At 47.4% G+C, this 22,353-nt stretch overlaps 1 protein-coding gene across 1 annotated transcript in view; it reads left to right on the top strand.

The window, feature by feature from the left end:
- The window catches only part of ALPK2 (alpha kinase 2), an 84,881-nt gene extending 63,053 nt beyond the window's left edge, over positions 1-21,828 (top strand). Inside the window, exons 6-12 of the mRNA XM_054724185.1 lie at positions 116-243; positions 348-383; positions 2,360-2,634; positions 4,014-4,102; positions 7,211-7,428; positions 11,454-11,502; positions 21,597-21,828. Coding sequence (XP_054580160.1) covers positions 116-243; positions 348-383; positions 2,360-2,634; positions 4,014-4,102; positions 7,211-7,428; positions 11,454-11,502; positions 21,597-21,816 — 1,015 coding nt within the window. The 3' untranslated portion in view covers positions 21,817-21,828. The remainder of the gene's footprint in view (positions 1-115; positions 244-347; positions 384-2,359; positions 2,635-4,013; positions 4,103-7,210; positions 7,429-11,453; positions 11,503-21,596) is intronic.
- The last annotated feature ends 525 nt before the right edge of the window (positions 21,829-22,353 follow it).

Here is a 22,353-nt window from a genome sequence, read left to right as displayed (position 1 = left end):
GCTTGTAGGCTGAAAACATTAGGCCTGAGGAAAATTAGTTCCTTTGCCGTAAGTGTATCAGAAAATGCAACCTCAAAGTGATGACAGGTGCCAATGTTAATGTGCCCCACTTCAGTGCAGGAGACAACTCCACTGTGTCCTTGACCATCGTCCAAGCCAGTCAGAAGGACCAGGGCCTCTATTACTGCTGCATCAAGAACAGTTATGGAAAAGTGACAGCTGAATTTAACCTCACCACTGAAGGTAAACCTCAGCTTTTCAAGTTCAAATAAATGAGAACCGCTAGCATCTACCAGTTAAGAGTGTTCATTTGTACTGAAGGCATTCTGTTCTGTGTCTTCTTCCAGTTCTCAAACAACTTTCCAGTCACCAGGACATTAAAGGTAAGCTGATCTGAGTGGGATATCAGGGCAGTGGGCCCACCATAAAGCATGAAGTAGCTCCTGGCGTCAATGGTAGAGGCACTATTCCTATAAACTGTTCTAACCAAACCAGAGAGAACTCAGGAATGACTGAGAAATGAATGAAAATCCATGAGCCATTTCAACCTGGCAGTAAGGCCAATTATAAGTTCTCTGGGTTATGAATATCCAGAAGTGTATCATTTATGACAAGAGATCAGATTGTAGGGGGTGGTTGCTGGGAACATGTGGAGGGGGAGTTTGGGGTTAGACTTTTCCCTTTAAGCATCAGACTAGCGTTCAGCCATCTGCATGGGGTTGTTCAGCCGCTGGCACTTTGTGACACGTATTGTTTCTTTAATTTACTTTTCACTTTGACTAGCTGAGCAGATTCCCAAAGAGAGCCAGGTGTCTAGGAGAAAACTCCAGTCACTGCATCATAATGAAAATGAAAGATGGGGGGTCTGGCTCTCCTTTGGCACTTGCGCACAGCTGGTGTAGCCACCGCCCAGCAGCTCTCCTGAACACTCACTCTGCCCCTGGGCTACCCACTGAGTACAGTTTGGTGGAGTCCATGCTTGTCATAATTTTCCCTAATTCCTTTTAGGGAAAATTACCCATTCCCACACATGTGCCTACCCCCACTCAGTAGTGTGCTGGTAAATTGTTAACAACACGGGGGACCTAAAACACATAGTTTTCCAGTTTCTGTGGTGTAAATACTCTCACCACAGCCAATTTTAAACTGACAGTGTGACATCACGAGAACGTGGAGCCCACTGTCAGCTCTCAGGGGCTGGAGGGAGCGGGTTGAGCACACCCCTCAGTCCCCCTCACCCCATGTTACCACGGCTCTTGGCACAGTGTAGGACCCTTGGTCACGCTTAGGAGAAATAGGAATGAAACTCTGATCATTAAATTGATTTTGCATCTTAAAGATTTGCCTCATGTGCTGATTTTTAAAGCAAATACCTGAAACCTTTGTGAAAACAAGACAGTAAAAGCAATTAAGATACAGTAACATTCAGTATGTGAAAGGCAAGGAGCTGGGATCTCAACTATGAAATGCTTTAGCAAATATTGTGATATTTATCCAAAACAGCAAACTTAGATACAAACTCTTCGAAAACCCACTCAAATGCTAACTACCTGTCTTTACTATGTACTGTACTTGTGGTATAATTTTAAATTCTTCCCCTGCTTCGGCTCCTATCTCTCCAAGAGTCAAAATTCACAAGAGAATGCCCTTCCTTCCGACCTTTCGGAAAACAGCATGACCTTTAGAAGAAAGCTGTTTCATCAGCTTCTTAACATTGGTTGGCTGTTACACGCCAGATACTTGCTATGATCTCAATATTTTAGGTTTGCAGAAACTCATTTCTCAAGGTCTGTACCAGCCAGGAATGGATCCCAGAGGGGATGAGCTGCTGGCCACCTGGTGGAAATAGCGCACCTGTTGTAGCCCTTTGATTCCAACCACAGGTTTTGGTCTAGACCCCGATGACATCACCTTCACCAGCTTCTCCTGAGACTGGCAGTTCCAGTTTCAGTGACTCACTGGGCTGTGAGCCACACTTGTCCTCTCCCGCCCCTGGCACTTTCTGATGAAGGCACTTCAAATGACTGTCACATTTTTTATTTGGAGGGATCTCTCTCACTAAACATTTCACGAATTTAATTCTCTAGAGAAAGAACAAATAACATTTTGAAAGTTTACTAATTAGTTTATTACTCTAATTAATAAACTAATAAAACTAAGCTGGGATGCCCTGGCCCGTGTAGCTCAATTGGATGGAGCGCCGTCTTGTACGCCACATAGGGACAATGACAAGTGTGACCAATAGAACCTAGAAGGGGAACCACACTTAACTCCCAACCGAGGCATAGCTCAAAGCTGAGAGGGGGAGATGGGCATTGAGGAGGATGTAGTGGATGACTAAATTTGAGCTACGTTTTAGGATGTGAAGAGATTGAATTCAGCCAACTTATCTTCAGAGAAGACTTCCTCCAGGACAGCTACTTCGGGGACCGCCTGCGAGGTCAGATTGCCACAGAGGAGCTGCACTTTGGAGAAGGTGTCCACCGCAAAGCCTTCCGCAGCAAAGTGATGCAGGGCCTCATGCCCGTCTTCCAGCCCGGCCATGCCTGCGTGCTCAAGGTGCACAATGCCGTTGCCTATGGGACCAGAAACAACGATGAGCTCGTCCAGAGGAACTACAACCTCGCTGCCCAGGTGGGTCCACCTGCCCTAATGGTGTCACTTAGTGTAAGAGGGACCCCTAATAATCAGGCTCAAAATTGATGGGAGTCTCCAAGAGGGTGTTTTGCTCCCTTGGGGTGCAGTGTAAGGGGACCGCTGGATTAAGGCTGACTGCTGGGAATCATATCCCAGTTCCCAGGAGTATTTCTTGGCCTTGTGCCAGATGGGACTCAGCCTTTGTTTGGAGGCACCTCCCAGTTCTGACCTGGGCTGAGGTCATTTCCTGGGAAGCCCCAGGAGATCCCTGAGGACTTGAATCTACTTGGACACAAGATGATATGGAAATGGGGGTCCTATGCTATACTGGACACCAGGATCCCCAAAGACAGATGAAATCAGGAGTTGTTCCTGAGTGTTTTGTTTTAGATGGAGGTGGGATATATTTAGAAGGATAGGGCAGAATTGGTTGTCCTGCCTTCCTAAGTTGGTTTAATGTCAGCCCATAAGCTATGAAGGGAGAGCGACGTGAGTCTCTAGCTAAGTCCCCTCCTCTCTGTGCTCATGAGTCACAGAGCTCCTGCTAGTTTCTTTCCTTGCCTTCCCCTCCCACTTTGGTCCATGTATTTCACTCTTGACACCAGCACTGGCCAAGCTTTTGGTAGTGCTGGGTCTAGCACTTCTACAAACTAGGTGCCCTTTAAAAAGTGTTACCTTCAAATGATTAGACTTAGATCAATGTTTTGGGTGCTGTCAAGCATTTACCATCCATGATTCTCTCAGATGTGGCTCTGTCATGTGGGACTTGGTGCTCATGAAGGGCAGCCCCTCTTTTGTGGGGATAGGATTTTGCCAATAGTATTTAATTCTCCTTCTTTTTTCTTTTCTTTCACTGAGCATTCCTTCTAACCTAACGCTCATCTCACCCAGTCATGGAAAATGCCCCAGCACCCAGGCTCCCACTCAGAAATGCCTTACGGAGTGGAAAGCAGAACCCAATATGCTTTTCCTATGCCAACAATCTTGTTCACTTTTTACAACTCCAATTATACCTTTGAAGAAGAACCTCAGATGGGGGAGCTCATGGGAAACCAACCAGCAAGCCCCAAGGTTTATCTGACATCCTTCCGAGGGGCCTGTCATCTTAGTTCAAGGATGAACTTCAGCCATCAGCTTATAAATTTTATAACTCAGGGACACCTGGCCCCAGAGACCACTTGACCTTCACCTGGATCATTCCTTCAGGTCTCAGAGCTCCTCTGCCAGCTCTAGGTTGCAATCATTCTGCCCCCAACCAGGGGGTGGGTTTGGGAATCCACTGGCTTGACTACATTAGGAAATCTGATTAGCTTTACCAAGCAACTCTCTGAATTTCCTCTAATCCCTTGGATTTTCCATGTGTTTGGGTGATACAGGAATGCTATGTCCAAAATACTGCCAGACACTATGCCAAGATCTACGCTGCTGAAGCTCAGCCTCTGGAAGGCTTTGGAGAAGTGCCAGAGTAAGTGTTTCCTCTCTTGAATTTCCACCTCTGACTTGGGGAAACCTGAAGGGACAAGAGGATGAGAAAGACCAGGAGGACAAGCATTTGAATTTGTCACTATCTGTAAGCTGTAAGGGCACCCATGGCTGCGATCCTGTTCTTCACTGGGTCACCAGAGGCTTCCAGAAAGATACTTGATAAATATCCTTTGAATAAATGTATGTGTGGATGGGTGGATGGAGAGAGGAATGAATTCAATACATGTATCTATCATATTAAGTAGAAAAGAAAGGATATATACTCTCAAGAATATTACATTGTCTAAACAATGAACAAATATAAGAGACCATAAGAATATTACAAAATGACTAGTCCCATGAAGAAAATAAAATATGGTGCTGTGTCCAGAAAGAGTGAATTGGGTGATCAGAATTATAGGAACACTAGAGGCCCGGTGCTCAAATTTGTGCACAGGTGGGGCCCATCAGGCTGGGCCAGTGGGGGGTGGAGGGGGCTGTGAGCAGTTGGCCAGCTGGCCCCATCCCCAATTGGGGTTTTGGGGGCCAATTGGGGCCCAGATCAGGCTGATTGGCTGCCACAGTGTGTGTCATAGCCACCGGTCATTCTGGTTGTTCTGCCGTTCTGGTCGCTAGGATTTATATACATAGATAATACCCACTTCCTGGAATCCTACAGAGATAAATTAAACTGATTGCTTTTATTCACTCACTGACTGTTTATTCACCCAAGCAAATTTTGGTACCCACTGCTCTGAAGATGGATTAGGATGTTTCACTATCCAAGCCCCCTTTCCTTCCTTACCACAGGAGAATTTGTGAACATGTGAATGGTGATCGTATATGGGAAAGTCCCTACAAAGGAAAGTGGTGATGGTTGTTTAGGATGGGGAAACAAAAACATGTTTTTGGCTTTGGGGCAGAGAGAGTAGAGCAAGGGTAAGAAGATAGTAACTAACAAACAGAAGATAAAACTTGAGACCAGGGATTGGCAAACTTTTCCTGTAAAGGGCCAGATAGGCTTTATGTAGATACTTATGTAACAAAATCCTTGTTGATGAATTTTAAAATATAATGACAATTAAATATAATTTTTGATATATAGGTTTACTGCTGAGAAGAATGGAATTATTTTTTTAAGTAAAATTTTGCTTAACTGGGGTTCAGAGTTAGTGTCTCCTATGACCAAATTGATGGGGAATTTTCATCTGTAAAACTCATTCTTAGCTTGTGGACTGGATTTGGCCCATAGGCAATGGCTCGTCAACCCCACTGTCCACATAGTTTCTTCTGCCGTAAGTAATGGGTAAGAGAGGAGAGTTATGTTGGGGCGTACTGTAATTTCAAGGTTAGGAAGAAATGAGGAACCAGCAAAGGAGACAGACAACAAGTAGTTGGGGAAGCAGGAGGAAACCAAGAGGAAGTGAGTTTCTGGAAGGCATGGGAAGGTGTTTCAAAAAGAAGTGAGTCAAGTGCGACTGAGAGCAAGTAAGATGAGGGCAAGCAAGAGACCATTAGACTCAGCAACATGGTGTCCTGATGCCCGTGACTGAAGCTTCTTCAGTGGGAAAGCCTCTCTGAGTGGGTTGAAGAGACATCGGAAGGGGAGGGATTGGAGACAGTTGAGTTTTGATGTAAGCTCTGAGTCAGCAGTTGAAGTAGACGGTGGGGCCTACATGCTCCGGAGAGAGTCTGCAGCATGTTGATATGCCATTGAGAGTGATGCCGTCGAGCAATATCCTTGAGCATTTGAGAGAGGTTGGGATCTAGGCACCAGTGGGAGAGATGCTTCATGCAGGAGCAAGAGGCTCATGCATAAGAGGGGCGGGGCAGCAGAGGATATGGGCGCAGACCTTGGGAAATGGGAATATGTGGGGTGGCAACTTTAGATGTTCTGTTCTTATTGATTGAGGTTTCACAATGGAACAGGGAGTAAGTCCATCAGCTGAGAGTGAGACTGGGGGGAAAGGTGTGGGTGGTTAGAGGCAAGAGGAGCCGGTATGAAATCATCATCCAGGATGGAGTGACAGTGGATGGACTAGTGCTGGAAGATGCATTCAGGATCTGGTCTCTCTCCACTCCCAGCTGCCATCACTCCTGCACAGCCTCCTCTCTGGTCTCCCTGCTTCTGCCCTTGTCCTCACACAGTCCGTTTCACACGGAGTGGCAGAGCGATCCCTATAACATAGAAGCTTGATCATGTCACTCCTTTGCCCCAAACCCTCCAATGGTACAAAGAGTAGAGTTTTTCAAATGGCCAACCAGACCCTCCAAGGTGGCTTCCATCCCCTCCCTGTCCTCACTCATCTGCCACAGCCTCCCTCCCTGTTCACTGCACTGCAGCCACACTGGCTCCTCACTATTCTTTGAACACCTCAGCAATGCTCCCGCCCCAGCGCCTTTTCCATTTGTTGTTCCTTGTACCTGGAAGGTTCTTCCCATGGATGTCCTCATGCCCCTCCACCCCCACTTCCTGCAGGTCTCTACTCAGGTGTCCTTTATTAGCAAGGCCTTCTCTGACCTCCCTAAATAAAATAGCAGCCCTGCCCCCACCCCTGGATCTCCTAGCTCACCTCCACCACTTTGTTTTTTCTCCTAGCACATAGCAACATGCATTTACTTACTTAATGTCTGTCTGCTCCATTTAAATGTAAGATCCATGAGAGCAAAGCCTGTTTTCTTTGCCACTATTTTCTGGAATAGAGTTTGGGAGTGTCTGACACCTAGAAGCCACTAAATGAGTATTTGTTGATTTGTGGACTGGAAGGAAGGAAGGAAGGAAGGAAGGAAGGAAGGAAGGAAGGAAGGAAGGAAGGAAGGTAGGTCAGAGGAAGGATGGAAGACTGGATATACGATGGATGGATAGGTGGATTCTAGTCATATGATCAATGGGGCCATTGAGATATGACTATAATGAGACATTCATTTCTACCTGAGCAATTAAACTCCATCCCAGGAGGAGTTTCTGACCAACTCTAAGGACAAATAAGAAACAGAAACTCACCCTTTTACTCATTAACTAATCATTGGGGGCGGGGGGGAGGAATTAGTCTAAATCTAGTGGAACCCAGGCGTTTATTCTTCGTGCCCATGTTCTCACCCTTTCCAGGATCATTCCTATTTTTCTCATCCATCGGCCTGAGAACAACATCCCATATGCAACAGTGGAGGAGGAGCTGATTGGAGAATTTGTGAAGTATTCCATCAGGGATGGGAAGGAAATCAACTTCTTGAGAAGAGAATCGGAGGCGGGTCAGAAGTGTTGCACCTTCCAGCACTGGGTGTACCAGAAAACAAGTGGCTGCCTCCTGGTGACGGACATGCAGGGTGAGGAAGCAGCATGATCCGGGCCTGGGGATGCTGTGGGCCTGGATGCTCCTGGGGCTGGGGAGGGAAGGAGAAGGAGAGGTGAGCTCGGTGCCTAAAGCCCCTTCAGCAGCAGAAGGTGTTACCAATGTCTCATCAGTCACAAGGTGGGACAAAGGAGCCTGAAATGACCAGCCAAATGGAGTCAGACAGTACATTTTAATAATTCATGCCAATAATGCCTTCCCATTACAACAGGCAACCAAAGATTGACTTTATTGTTCTAACCTCAACAGGCACAGATTCAGAAGTATATGTGAAAATCCGGATGTGCCAAAAGTTAAATTAAGATGTAATCATTAATTCTTACTGGGTGAAAGGGTCTTTCATAGTTACTTTAGATTTCAAGCTCCCCTGATGAAGTTACAGCATGTTTTCCATTTCCACACACATTTTTAGGAATGCATTTGTGGGGATGTCATAATTCGTCTTCCCACAGAAGCATCCCTGAGACAAGTTGCAGTTTGGGGGTCCCCGAGACCACTGTCAGGTTCATTAATTTGTTGGAAGGACCCACAGAACTCAGAAAAGCCATTACACTCATGGTTACGGTTGATTACAGCCAAAGGACACAGACTCGGATCAGCAAAGGGAAGAGATGCACAGGGCAGAGCCCAGGGCGAGCAGGCAGCAGCCCTGTGCCGGTGCTCACTCTCCAGCCATGGTGCGTGGCAACACGCATGAGAGCTGCCAACCAGGGATGCTCACATGGGCCTTGGAGCTCAGAGGTTTTATTGGGGGTCCATCGAGTAGGCATGACTGACTGCCCATGAAATTGACCTTAGTCTCTAGCCTCTCCAGAGGTCAAGCTGATACCACATGGCCCAATGTACCAGGCAGGACATTCCAAGGGCTTAGAATTTACCCCATAGGAATTGGATGAGGATTGAACCTTTACTACAATTATTTGGGAGGGGATCCCGGTATACACTGGTAGGAAAGTGAAGTGTGACAGGGAAAGGGAAGGCAAGCAGTTACCACGGTGATCGCCTGAAGCTCACGCCTCCCGGGGGAACTCTGGGAGCCTGTGCAGAACACACATGTCAGAATCATCGCACCCAGGGAGTGACCCCCCTGTAGGTACCAGCGGAAGGCTGCACCCACACATGGGCAAGCCAAGCTGAGCAAAGCAGGGTCCTGTGATCAGAGGAAGTTCTCAGGCAAAGCAATGCTGGTGGTGGCACCGGAGGTGGGGCCAGTGCATGGAAGTGGTTAGCGCGAGGGCAGTGGGTGGGGCACCGGCAGCCCTGCCACAGGGGTTTCCTATTCCTTTCTTGCTTTCCAAATAATCGTGCTCAGAAAAATCCGAACTCTAATTGCATGCCTACTCAGTGTCAGACATGGTTCTACACAAGGAGGCTGAGGTCTAGCACTAGCGTGGTGGTGGAAAGCAAGGCTGCCCTGGGTCCTGCCCCTGATCCTCCACTTGCTGGCTGTTAGCCTTGGGCAAATTGCTCCCCTCCCTGTGCCTCAGTACTTTTCACATGGGGCTGCCGTGAAGATTAAATGAGAGCAAAACATGTAGTGAAGCAAATGTTTCCTCCTTTTTAAAAATGTTTTTTTTAAATAACCATAGACACAAGAAATTGCAAAAATGTCCAGAGAGGTCCCCATGTACCCTTCATCCAGCTTTGCCTAATGCTAACATCGTACATGACTGTGGTGCATTATCGAAACCAGGAGGTAGACATTGGCACAACCTGATTAATAGACTACAGACCTTCCTTGGATGTCACTAGTTTTTGTATGCACTCATCCTCTCCTATGATTTTTGTTTAATCTTTGAAATAACTCTGCAAAGAAGATATTGCGGTCCCCGTTTTACAGATGAGAAAACAGAGGCCCAGAGGCAGTGGTTTAATTGCCGGCTGTCACTCAGCTAATAACCAGAGGGGTCCAAGGCTTGAACTCATAATTTCTGACTCCAAACCCCAAGTGCTTTGCACTAACTCACAAATTTGCAAATTGGCAAGAGATTTCTAAGTGTCAAAGGCTCCCGAGAGGGACTCCTCGAAGGCCAGCTGGGAAGTACAACGTTGCCGTCTTGCAGATGGGGCTGATCTGCAGATTGAAGGCAGCCATGCCCGCTGCCCGTCAGAGACTCCCCGGCCACACACGCACAGATGGGGTCTCCGCAGACAGCCATCTATCCTAATTAGACGCTGCTGTGCCATCATTGATGCCCCCCCTTCTCTTCTCCTTCAGAGTTCATTTTGCAGTAGATACAGTTCTTCTACTGAAAAGCAGCACCCTGGAGCTTCATGCACAGCTTGTTTCGTTTCCAGGCGCCAGTAAACAGCCCCAGTGGAGACTGCCTCTCTCGGTAAATGAGGTGTGCGGTTTAATGTGGTGTTTCAGACGGCGTTTATTTACCCTCTGCTGCTGCTAGGAACAGTTTTTTATTTTATTTTATTGCTATCATCTTTACAGCACAAGATAGCACATCCATTCTCTAAACAATGTCTATATTTTATAAATGTACCGAGACACTGGAATTAGCACAAGACAAACAAACCCAAACTCAACCATTACCTTCTGAGACTCTTAAAAGCTAACCCCTCCCAGTTTGCATTTGCTTGCTGATGGGATTGTGGCGGGTCCTGCAGGTTTGAGGTGTGAACGTGGGGCCTGGGATCTGGCCCCAGGATCTGCACACTGGGAGGCCCCTAGGGCCCCTCAGAAGCTGCCACCCCAAAGGCCCAAAAACTCAACTTCAGGAGGACGAACTCATATTGCTGCTTACCCCTTTCCTTCCATCAGAGACAAACTGAAGATGTCTATTATCCCCAACAGAGTTTAATAGCTGCACACTAGAATTTAAATTATCCTGCAGAGCCTTTCATAACCTTGATTGAATTGCTGGCAAAATATTAAAACAAGAGAGAGAGAGAGAGAGAGAAAGAGAGAGAGAGAGAGATAGTTCCAAAATCATATTATATTTTTCTAAACTGTAAGTGACAATAACTGTGAGAAGAAAAGGCAATTCTCAAGTTCAAGGACCTTCTGCCAAATGACTTTAAATTTTTATTTATTTATTGAATTTTAGAAAGAGAGAGGGGGAGAGAGAGAGAAATGTTAATTTGTTGTTCCACTTCTTTATGCTCTCATTGGTTGTTTCTTGTATGTGCCCTGACCGGGGATCGAACCTGCAACCTTGGCATATCAGGACAATGCTGCAATCAACTGAGCTACCTGGCCAGGGCCACATGGCTTTTAAAATTGGACTGCTGTGAACTCAGAGCTGTGATTTTTCACTACAGCCTTCCATGAAACAAGGCGTCTGAAAAGGGCTTTTGCAGTTTGGTGTCTTTTTTTTTTTTTAAAGCCCAGACCCTGTAATAAAAGCTATGTGAGGTATTTCTACATATGTTCTAGTTGTTTGCAGCTTTCAAAGAACAAGATGGATTCATTGCCAAGTGTGAAAGGGGCTTTTAAAACACTCCCCGACTCACCCCGAGTGGGTGTCGAAGTCAGCTCACCGCAGAAAGGCAGGGCTGACAAGTTGCCATCAGCTCGAACCCCAGGGTTGGCTTTGGCAGGATGCAGGCTCCTTTGTCCACAGCCCAGACCGGCATTGGTGCTGCCAGGCTCCTCCGTGAGCAGGTCGCCTGCTGGCGGTGGAGGAGGCAGCCATCCCAGCCTGGCTCACACAGGACCAGGCTCAGGCCAGACTGGTCGGGCCAGACTGGATGGGTCGCGCTGCCATCACAGGCTCGTCGCTAGGCTGCAGAGGTGAGACTGAAGCAGAGGTCTGCTGAGCTGGAACAGGTGCCCCTAGCCACCAGCCTACAGAGCCAGACTCCCCGAAACTGCTGCGTCAGAGGCCTGCCTTCCGGGCACGGTCCCATACAGCTGGATGCATGTGTGAGAGGCCCCGCGGATGGGACCGGGACCCTGTGTTATGCAGGAAAGGGCTGTCACTACCTCCCTGTCCTTTCGGAGCAGCCGTGTAATACCAATTCTGTCTTTGCTCGCCCTTCCTGTAGGTGTGGGAATGAAGTTAACCGACGTTGGCATAGCAACACTGGCTAAAGGGTGAGTAGAATAAAAAATCGAGTGCATCTTATCCGTCAACTCTGGGCTGCCAAACACCTCCTGCGCAGACTGTTCCATCGAGGTGGGCAAAGCAGATTTATTGTCCTGACTGGGATGACAAATGTCCTTGGGACGAATTCAATTCATTCCTTCACCTACATAAAACATTAATGGACTTTGTCCTCCCAGGGAAACACAGCTGTGTCCTAACTTTGAAACAAACGAGAACTCTGCAAAGGAATGCCCTGGGGGCAATGCCAGCAGGCCTGGGATTTCTTTGAACTATGATGTCCCATTTTCTACATTTAGTATCTTCACTATTAGAAGCATAAGTAGAAATATATACATACTGCATTCTACCAAGTGCAGTATTCGTTTTGCATATTTTTATGTATTTCCCCCCAAGTGCCCTTCAGGCAGCCCCCAGACTTCCCTGGTGACGGTGACCGGAGCAAACGGCTCTGGAAGGGCTGTGACTGGTTGCCTGGCTTGCTGTCGATGGTTTTGTTTTTCTTTGCTTGTATGGAGTGTGCCCAGACGGCACTGCCACCGTGCTCTGGGGTATCTCTGGCGAACTGTGCCTGCTCGCTGCCTTGACCATGGCCGAGAAGGCAGGCTCTCTGTGGTTCTTGATGAAAAGAGAGTTCTGGGTTGGAGCTGCCGTTCCCAGGCACTAAGACCATTTGTGAGAAGGAGGAAGTAGAGGGCAAACGACTTTCAGAAGGGATGGCTTCTGTTTTAAAGTGTAAGTGTTATTACTGTTCAGGTACGGTCAGGAGACAATTGCCAAAAGGCAGTCATTACTCACAGCTCCATTACTCTTAGGTCCCCAGAGAAGGGGGCAGGCATTGCGGGGGGGAGGGAAGGGGACACAGAGGCAAAGCACCAGCCTCAGTCAAGGGGCAGGAGTCAGGGGAAAATGTGGGCAAGACCTCTTATTGTGGTTTCTGTGGGAAGGAATGGAGGAGCAGGCTTACACTTGTCTAGTTTGAACATTCTCAGTGAGCTCTGGGGTGTAGGGGCTGCCCCTAGTTGTCTGGCACCTGCCCTGGGGAGACCGTGGCCCCGCTGTGAAACCCCAATAGAGGAGGATGTGGGCTCTGGATTGGTTAGTTTGCATATGGAAGGCATTCTAGAAGGCCAATCATTTACTCTCTCTAGGAATTGGCCAGCCCCAGGGAGGGGCAGTCTCTCCAGGGCCAGTGAGGCTCCAGATGTCCAAGCATCAGAAATACAGACAATAAAACCCTATGGCGAATAGAGCTTTCTCTCCCGAGCTGGTAACGACTTATCCACTTGAGCTCCCTGGCATTTCAGCTCGTGGGTATCAGCAATGCTTTAACAGATAAACTAATTTCCAACCTTAATGAAGGACGGAGAAAAGTAGAGGGATTTGGGGGGACTACTCTTTCTTTTAACCTCCAGATCAATAAGTCTAAGCCGCAGGTTCTCACTGACCACCCAGAAGGACTGATTTGTGTGTTTTTTTTTAATTTTTATTTTTAAATATATTTTTATTGATTTCAGAGAGGAAGGGAAAGGGAGAGAGATAAAAACAGCAATGATCATACCTCAACATAATAAAAGCCTTATATGACAAACCTACAGACAACATCATACTCAATGGGCAAAAACTAAATCCATTTCCCCTAAGAACAGGAACAAGACAGGGATGCCCACTTCTACCACTCCTGTTCGACATAGTATTAGAAGTGCTAGCCATAGCAATCAGACAAGAAGAAGAAATAAAAGGCATTCAAATTGGAAAAGAAGAAATAAAACTGTCATTATTCACAGATGACATGATATTGTGCATAGGAAACCCTAAAGCCTCCAACAAAAAACTACTAGACTTAATAAATGAATTCAGCAATATAGCAGGATACAAAATTAACACCCAGAAATGTATGGCTTTTTAATACACCAACTAGAAGCCCAATGCACGAAGATTCATGCTAGAATAGGCTTTCCTTTCCCTGGCTGCCGGCACCGCCTTTCCACTCCAGCCCAGCCCCTTTCCGCTCAGGCTCCGGAGTTCCCTCTTTCCACTCCCAGAGCCGCCTCTTTCCACTTCGACCCCACCTTCCCACGCTGCCCAGAGACCCTGAGAGACCGGGGTTGGGGCAGAATGCCTGCAACACTGGGTGCCTGTGTATGCAAATTAACCGCCATATTTGTTTGGTTAATTTGCATACCACTCCTGATTGGCTGGTGGTGTAGCAGAGGTACGGTCAATTTACATGTTTGTCTATTATTAGGTAAGATAATGCACTCACAGAAAGAGAAACGAAAAAAAACAATCCCATTTACCACTGCAACAAAAAAATTAAGATACCTAGGAATAAACTTAACTAAGGAGGTAAAAGACTTGTACTCAGAAAACTACAGGACATTGAAAAAAGAGATAGTGGAAGATATAAACAAATGGAAGAATATACTGTGTTTGTGGATTGGTAGAATCAACATCATTAAAATGTCCATACTACCCAAAGCAATCTATAGATTCAGTGCAATCCTCATTAAAATACCAATGGTATATTTCAAAGACCTAGAACAAACTCTTCAAAAATTCATATGGAATAAAAAAAGACCCTGAATAGCCACAGCAATCCTGAAAAAGAAGAACAAAGTTGGAGGGATCACAATACCAGATATCAAGCTATATTACAAAGCCACTGTTCTCAAAACTGCCTGGTACTGGCACAAGAACAGACATATAGACCAATGGAACAGGACAGAGAACCCAGAAATCGACCCAAGACATTATGCTCAATTAATATTTGACAAAGGAGGCAAGAGCATACAATGGAGTTAAGACAGTCTCTTCAATAAATGGTGTTGGGAAAATTGGACAGATACAGGCAAAAAAAAAAAAAAAAAAGAAAGAAACTATACCCCCAACTTATACCATACACAAAAATAAACTCAAAATGGATAAAGGACTTAAATGTAAGATGGGAAACCATAAAAATCTTAGAAGAATCCATAGGCAGCAAAATATCAGACATATATTGTAGCAATATCTTTACTGATACAGCTCCTAGGGCAATGGGGACTAAGGAGAAAATAAACAAATGGGACTACATCAAAATAAAAAGCTTCTGCACAGCAAAAGAAACCATCAAAAAAATAACAAGAAAGCCCACTGAATGGGAGAACATATTTGCCAATGTTATTTCCGATAAGGGTTTAATCTCCAAAATTTATAGGGAACTCATACAACTTAACAAAAGGAAGATAAACAATCCAATCAAAAAATGGGCAAAGGACCTAAATAGACACTTTTTGAAAGAGGACATACAGAAGGCCAAGAGACTTATGAAAACATACTCAACGTCACTAATCATCCAAGAGATGCAAAACAAAACAACAATGAGGTACCATCTCACACCTGTCAGAATGGCTATCACCAACAAACCAACAAATGACAAGTGCTGGCAAAGATGTGGAGAAAAAGGAACCCTCATGCACTGCTGGTGGAAATGCAGACTGGTGCAGCCACTGTGGAAGACAGTATGGTGTTTCCTCAAAAAACTAAAAATGGAACTCCCATTTGACTCAGTAATCCCACTTCTAGGAATATATCCCAAGAAATCAGAAACACCAGTCAGAAAGAATATATGCACCCCTATGTTCATAGCAGCACAATTTATAATAGATAAAATTTGGAAACAGCCTAAGTGCCCATCAGCAGATGAGTGGATTAAAAAACAGTGATACATCTACACAATAGAATACTACGCTGCTATAAAAAAGAAGGAACTCCTACCATTTGCAACAGCATGGATGGACCTGGAGAGCATCATGCTAAGCGAAATAAGCCAGTCAGATAAAGATAAATATCACATGATCTCACTTATTTGTGGAATCTAATGAACAACATAAACTGATGAACAAAAATGGAGCCAGAGACACAAAAGCATCAAACAGACCATCCAACCTAAGAGGGAAGGTGGGGGTGGGGGGGGACAGTGGGTATAAGAGATCAATCAAAGGACTTGTATGCTTGCATAAGAGCATAACCAATGGACACAGACAGTAGGGGGTTGAGGGCATATGCTGGGGGGTGGGAGCGGCCAGGGAGAGATCAATGGGGTGGGGGGAGGGAAGGAGACTTATGTAATACTTTAAACAATAAAGAATTTAAATTAAACAAACAAAGAAACAAACTAGCAATGATGAGAGAGAATCATTGATCGACTGCCTCCTGCAAGCCCCACACTGGGGATTGAGCCCACCACCTGGGCATGTGCCCTGAAGGGGAATTGAACTGTGACCTCCTGGTTCATAGGTCGACGCTCAACCACTGAGCCAAGCCGGCCAGGCTGATTTGGTTTTAGAACTACGATGTGGTTTAGATATTTTTCTTCTGAAAAACTGCTCAGGATACAATTCTGTGTTGGAACTATCTGCGTCCCCAGTGCAGACCGGTGTCCTAAATGTCATGAGCCCAGGCATTTGGACATGGCCCTGGGCTCAGGAAGACAGCATGGCAAGAGGGGGTCTGATAGAGCAGGGGAAGGGAGGTTCTAGAGAGAGACTTGGGTTAAAATGTTGGTCCTGCCACTGACTTCTGATTGGGAGATCTTGCTTGTTGGTGTCATAGGAACTTGTCTGGCCCACGTGATGCAAGGGTGGCTGGACACCCTGGTTTGCCTGGGACAGGCCATTGCCTGCCTGCTGTCCCAGCACCCCATCTAGTTAGTCCTTGGTCCTGGGGAGGTCCCCCATTTAGAAAGGAAGTGATGTAGTGCACTTACTTGTGAAGAGGTTACGCTAGAAGGATTTCCGGAGTAAAGCTTTCCTTTACGGATGCCATGTTCTCTGCACAACACTGCGAATCCAGGCATCAACCCGACCGGGTCTGAATGCTGGGTCCTTGTCTCACCTGTATGTGGGCTCGTGACTTGAAGTTCTTGTAGCCACCGATCTACAGAGCTGGGACCCAGGGGGCTGTCTCGAGGACCCCCCCCCCCCAGTAATCCACATCTCGTCCCTGACGCTCAGTGCGTACTTGATCAACATCAGTTTCCCTTCCCCGATATGCCTCAGTCTGACACCAGAGCAGTTAGACTTCATGCTATTATTTAGAACAACCCTCTACCAAAACAAAGCAGAAACTTGCCCAAGAAGTTTCAAAAACTAAGAGGAGCTGAAGAGCATGATTAAGACATCTTTTAAAAGCGTCTCAACAGCTTCCGGGAACCCTGGTCGCCTTTTTCTCCTAATTTAAAAAGAAACCCAATCCCTTGGTTTTTGTTCTCAGCTATAAGGTGACTTGTCTGGCCTGGGACAGCTGCCCAAGACCCATTAGGAGAACGGATGGCTGGAGCCCAGTGCAAAATGTGGTCTGTAAAGTCGTACCACCTTCCCTCCCAAGGAGTGGGCAGGAGCAGGAGCAGGAGCTGGAGGGAAGGGCGTTCTGAAGAGTCTGAGAGCTTTATTGTTTCCTTTAACTTTTCCTTTTTAAGTCACAGTTTCCCCAAAAAGAAACATATCTTAGAAGCCCAGTTTAAGAAACGGATAAAAGGGGAACCTCCAATGGTAGTGGCCAGGGGTGGTTGGGAGATCTTGGAAGCCCCTGGGAAGCCCTCTGCTCTGGGATGAAAACCAACAACCACGTCCAACCTTCTTACCTCCCAAGTGAGGAGCAGCGGGTGCAGGAGAAGGGGGCAGCCTGGCGCAGGCAGGCCCTGCAGGAGGTCAGGTGCCCGAGGAAAAGGGCACATCCTCCACGTTCAGAGGCGAGATTCAACTGGAGAAACTCTCCAGGGGAAGCCAAAGCTGCCCCAACTGGAGCTCAAACAGCGAGAGGAGGCTTGGGAAAGGTTCCGCTGCAAAGGCAGCTTATAGACAGGCAGAGAGAGAGAGGTCTGGGGGGAAGCACTCGAGATGGGGGAAGAGAGCAGGAGAGAAGACGGGTGACCTGGCATCGATGAAGCACATTCTCTTAATTCTTAGCGAACACCCTCCCGTGCTCTGCGCACCCACGCCGGAAGGGAGATTGCCTGGGAAATGGGTGCAGTCCTGAGAAGCGGTGCTCCGTGGAGGTAGCAGGATATACGGTCTCTTAACTGCATTAGGAAGATCACAAGGCATGGGCGGGAGAAGCAATCAGGAGGCAAATCTGGCTTACTTTAAATGATAATAATAGTAATAATAATAATAATAATAATAATAATAAATATTCTGAGTTACTTAAAAATAAAAATATCCTCCTAAATGTAGGGCCTGCCCTCTTTCGGCCAGCAGCGGTCAGGACCTTTTGCAGGAAGTAGAGCCATTGGGTCATTTAAAGAAAACATCCCCTGTGTCTCAATCTGGCCCATGGCTGCTGACACCCCCATCAATGCCACCCGTCCTGTTCTCTTGTTTAGTGACGTTAGAGGGCGTGGTACTATATTGAAGGTAAACAGTTATTTATCATCTCATAAAATAAAATAGGGAACTGTTATGATTTATTCATTTCAATGCCCCTTTACCTGGTAGCCTGATCCTTAAACAGAAGTACGTCATGTTTCTCCTGGGAGCCAGCAGTATGAATATGTCTGCAAACGCATCGCCGGTACCTCGGTACCCATAGTCTTTCGGCAATGTTGAGTACAACACGTCAAGTCGCCAAGTTTGACAAATAGGATTGTTTCGACATCTAAGAATCCATTTTCTAGGCAGACCCAACAAGATACTCACTGTTGAACAGATTTCTGGTCTGAAATTGCTCAGCCATTTAAAGCTCGCTGAAGGGGAGAGGGGAACGTGCCTAATTCTGTCACTGGGGATTTGGAATTTTAACCGAACCAAACCCAAAGCAGCGCAAACCGACTCCTGCAGGGAGCGACCTGCGCCTGTCACAGTGGGTCCTGCCAGCACAGGCCCCGCCCCAGCCAGCAGCTGTTTCTGGGGAGATGGCGAGACTGCGATTCAACCACCAGAGGGCAGCAGAGCCAACACTTTTGCCCTCGTTGGGCTCCTCCAAAGGCCATTTCATGTTGCTGATGGAAGTGAAACAAAGTAAGCACTGGATGAAGAGCCACAAAGGACGCCCTGCAGTGTGGCCCCAGCCAGCATCGCGCCTGTCTACCTCTGGAAGACAGGACTACGAGGTGATGAGGTGGAAGGATGCGTGGAAACCCAATTCGGAGAACCCTGACGGATCACAAGTGGCTTGTCCCCACGGAGGGGCCAACAGGAGGTCATAAAGACCAAATATCAAGGCAGACGCGTGCTGAGGACAATGGCCTCGAGAAAACGAGAAAGCAGGCTCTCCTGGCATCAATGTGGCCAGCTCTAGTCCTGCAAGCCATGCAAAGGAGGAAAGATTAAAATAAACTTCCACGTTCATTCAAGCCCAGGCTTTATCTTACACGCACCTCACATGCGTGCACACGCATGCACATGCACACACGCACACACACACACACACACCGCACGAGGGGTTTATTTCAATTCCATGTCCTTGTAGCCATTCCCTATAAATTAAAAATTTCTTTAGAAAGGATATCAAATGAAAACGTGGGTGACAGATAGTTTCTGGCTTGCGTCTCAAAGGATTTATGCAAATGTGGGAATTCTCTGTGGGTTTTCCTGGCATCACCTGGTTTTCTTTAAAGGAGCCCTTTATGAAGCCAGACAAGAACTGTGATTTCTTGAGCACAACCAGAGCTGGAAGTTCCCGCAGCTTCCCATCCCCACCCCACCCCCAACCCCTCCAGGTGTGTTTAGAAACTGAATTGCATATGATAAGCCAAGAGAGAAGCCAGCCGCGCTGTCAACTGGCGATTTTTGTCTGAGTCTGAGAGGCTCATCCATTGTCAAGACGAGAGGAAAGAAAGAGGGGTGTTTTTTGAGCAAGAAATGGGCCTCGCACAGTTTCAGCCCGTGGGGAGTCCAGGCTTACCTCGGAGGTGCTATGGGCCCGGGGCCAGACCACCGCCATCCAGCCGGTCACCACCTTTCTGCTGGTGGAAGGTCTTGCCTTAATTTGCAAAAAAAAAAAAAAAAAAAAAGCAAAAAAAAAAAAAAGCAACACCTGTGAAGCGCAGTAAGGCGAGGTGTGCCTGGATTGAAGAAATCTGTGTCGAGTGAGGGCAGGGGGAAGGGGGCTGTGGAAATCGCTTCCTAGCTCCCCCCAAAGTGAACGTCACAGTGTGATTTTACCATGTTGCACAGCACACATTTCAAGAAGAAACGACATACCTCTGCCCCAATTTCAGTGTAAAGATGTCTCCAGATCAGACAGGGATGGTCTGAAGTCATTCACACTGCGGTCTGATTCTTCGGCTCCAAGTGGCATCAGACCTCGTTAGACACGCAGAAGCTCAGACCCTGCCCCAGGCCTGCCCAACGCAAACCCGCCTTTAGCAAGAGCCCTCCCCCATCCAACAGAACAGCTATTTAAGAAAAGATGCCACTGGTGATGCTCAGAGGAATAGATTTATTGTTCCACTTCTGGAGGGAGGACATGTAGATTAACATCAGGTGAGGGGCTAGAAAATTATGCTGAGTTGAGGTTAAGGACAAAGAGATCCAGTTAGTAAAAATCCCACAGAGCTAGCGTTTCTAAAAAAAAATGGAAATGTGAGAAAAAGTTCTCAAGTGCAAGGTTGTTTGTTCCATTGCATTAGATTCTTGGGGCTGCCATAGCAAATGCCCACAAGCTGGGGGCTTAAAACAACAGAAATGTATCACCTGACCGTTCTGGAGGTCAGAAGTCCAGAATCGAGGCGTCGGCCAGGTGTGAGCAGGGAGGTTGGGAGGAAGACTGTACTCCACGCCTTCTCCCGGCTTCTGGACATTGCTGCCACTCCCGGGTGTCCTTGGCTTGTGGACGCATCACTCCAATCGCTGCCTCCTTCGTCACAAGGCCTTCTGCCCGTGTGTCTATCTCTCCTCCTCTTCTTACATAGCCATCAGCTGTGTGGGATTAAGGACCCACTCTACTCCAGTATGACCTCATCTTAATTACACCTGCAATGACACTATCCTATATAATAAAAGCATAGTATGCAAATTGTCCCCTTGACTGGGAGTTCTTCCAGGAGTTCGACTAGGGCGTGGGGCCACCAGGGAAAGGGAGAGAGGCCCCGGCCAGCAGCCAGCAGCTGCTAGGGAGCCTCCCAGTGCACAGTTTTTGTGCACTGAGCCTCTAATTTCCAAATAAAGCCACATTCTGAGGTTCTGGGAAGGACGTGCCTTTTGGAAGGAACACTATTCAACCCGTTATGTCCCTCCAACAAGAAATGGCGAGTGTCCTCAGTGGGGATCATGCTGGAGAGTGGTCACGATACTTCACACCTGTGGTCTCCTCCAATCCTGAGGGTGACAGGTGGGCCACAGGCAGGAACGTGTATATCCCACTCAGTGTTACACCAGAGCTTGGTGTAAGGAAACTCTGGCTTACTTGATCTAGAAACACAAAGGGTGCCGCCCTGTTTTCTTCCTAGGCAATGACAATGGCGGTGAGTTTGAGAGGGCAGAGGTCAAAACAGAAGCCAGGCTGAGATGGGGACCACACTGAGAAAGGAGAAAGACTTTTAATCCTGTGCATGCTGACAAACACAGACCTGAGATAGGGAGGGGAGGGCAGTCCAATATTGCATGCGATGCCAGGTTGAGAGTCCAAAATGAGACCAAGAGAAAGAAGTTGAGAAATGTGGGCTGGAGACCCCTGGGCCAAAGGGTGGTAGCTCTGAGGCTGGGGCTGGTATCCACGCCTTTGTTCCCTGGGCCTTCATCGAAAAGCCTTCCCTGGACAGGGATTTGGGCCATGAAGTAGTGCTGGGGAGAGAGCAGTGTGTGCATGCGGGGGAGGGGCTGGAGAGCCAAGCTGGCGTGGAGAGGGTCAGGAGGGCCCCACGGAGACGCACTTGAACTTAAGAAGACAACCCAGGCACTGACCCACGGCCCTTTGCCTTTACTTAATTCCACAGGACTGGACTTCTCTAGCAATAGTTGTGTCAACCCTTTGGCCATTCTCGCCCAAAGTAGGAATAGATATATTTCCATGCACCATTAGTTTCCCCTTTAAAGCTTCTTTTAAAACTGGTGAAGTGTCAGCTTTCAAAAGTTATGTTTCCTCCCACCCAAACTCACAGGTACAAAGGGTTTAAAGGCAATTGCCCCATGACCTTCATCGACCAGTTCAAAGCGCTGCACCAGTGCAACAAGTATTGCAAAATGCTGGGGCTGAAATCGCTTCAGAACAACAACCAGAAGCAGAAGAAGCCCAGCGCCACGAAGGGCAAGAGTCCGTCGAACTCCACAACGGCGAAGAAGACGGCGTCCGGGACCCCAGCAGCAGACAAGAAGACCTAGCATCGCGTGGGAACGAAAGCCGCGCCTGGGCGCCTGGGCGGGCACCTGGGAGCACCCGGGAGGGAGCACAGCGCCTGCAGAGGGGCCGTGACCACCCCGGCTCCCAGCTGCTTCTAAAGCCGGCACCTGCTGTCTTCTCTGACATGCGTTTGGAGCCGGGTTTGTGACCAGACTTACGGAAACGGAATCTATTAAGGACGGGCCACCTTTGTATATACCTGTAGCATTTTTACCAACCTCGAGTTCATGTCGATTTGTGTATTTGCCCGTGGTTGTATTGTCCGGGACTTGGTGCTGAGCAGGGTCTGTCCACAGCCCAAATCCTCGCCACTCCCATTCCTGACCTCGAGATTTCTAGACACTCCCAGCTGCTATTTAAACAGAAAGCGTGAACGCCTTTATCAGGCCAAGTTGTCACACCGGTGTCGCATTATGCTGTTCTGGCTGGAGGTGGCTTTTTGAAACAGGAAGCCATTTCCCAGCATTATTCACACATCCAGTTATATTGTTCTGTTTCATTAAATTCATATTTAAACA

Source organism: Eptesicus fuscus, chromosome 12 (assembly GCF_027574615.1).
Source record: "Eptesicus fuscus isolate TK198812 chromosome 12, DD_ASM_mEF_20220401, whole genome shotgun sequence".
NCBI classification, from domain to species: domain Eukaryota; kingdom Metazoa; phylum Chordata; class Mammalia; order Chiroptera; family Vespertilionidae; genus Eptesicus; species Eptesicus fuscus.
The sequence above is the reverse complement of the archived record's forward strand: the minus strand, read 5'-3'. Positions and strand labels throughout refer to the sequence as shown.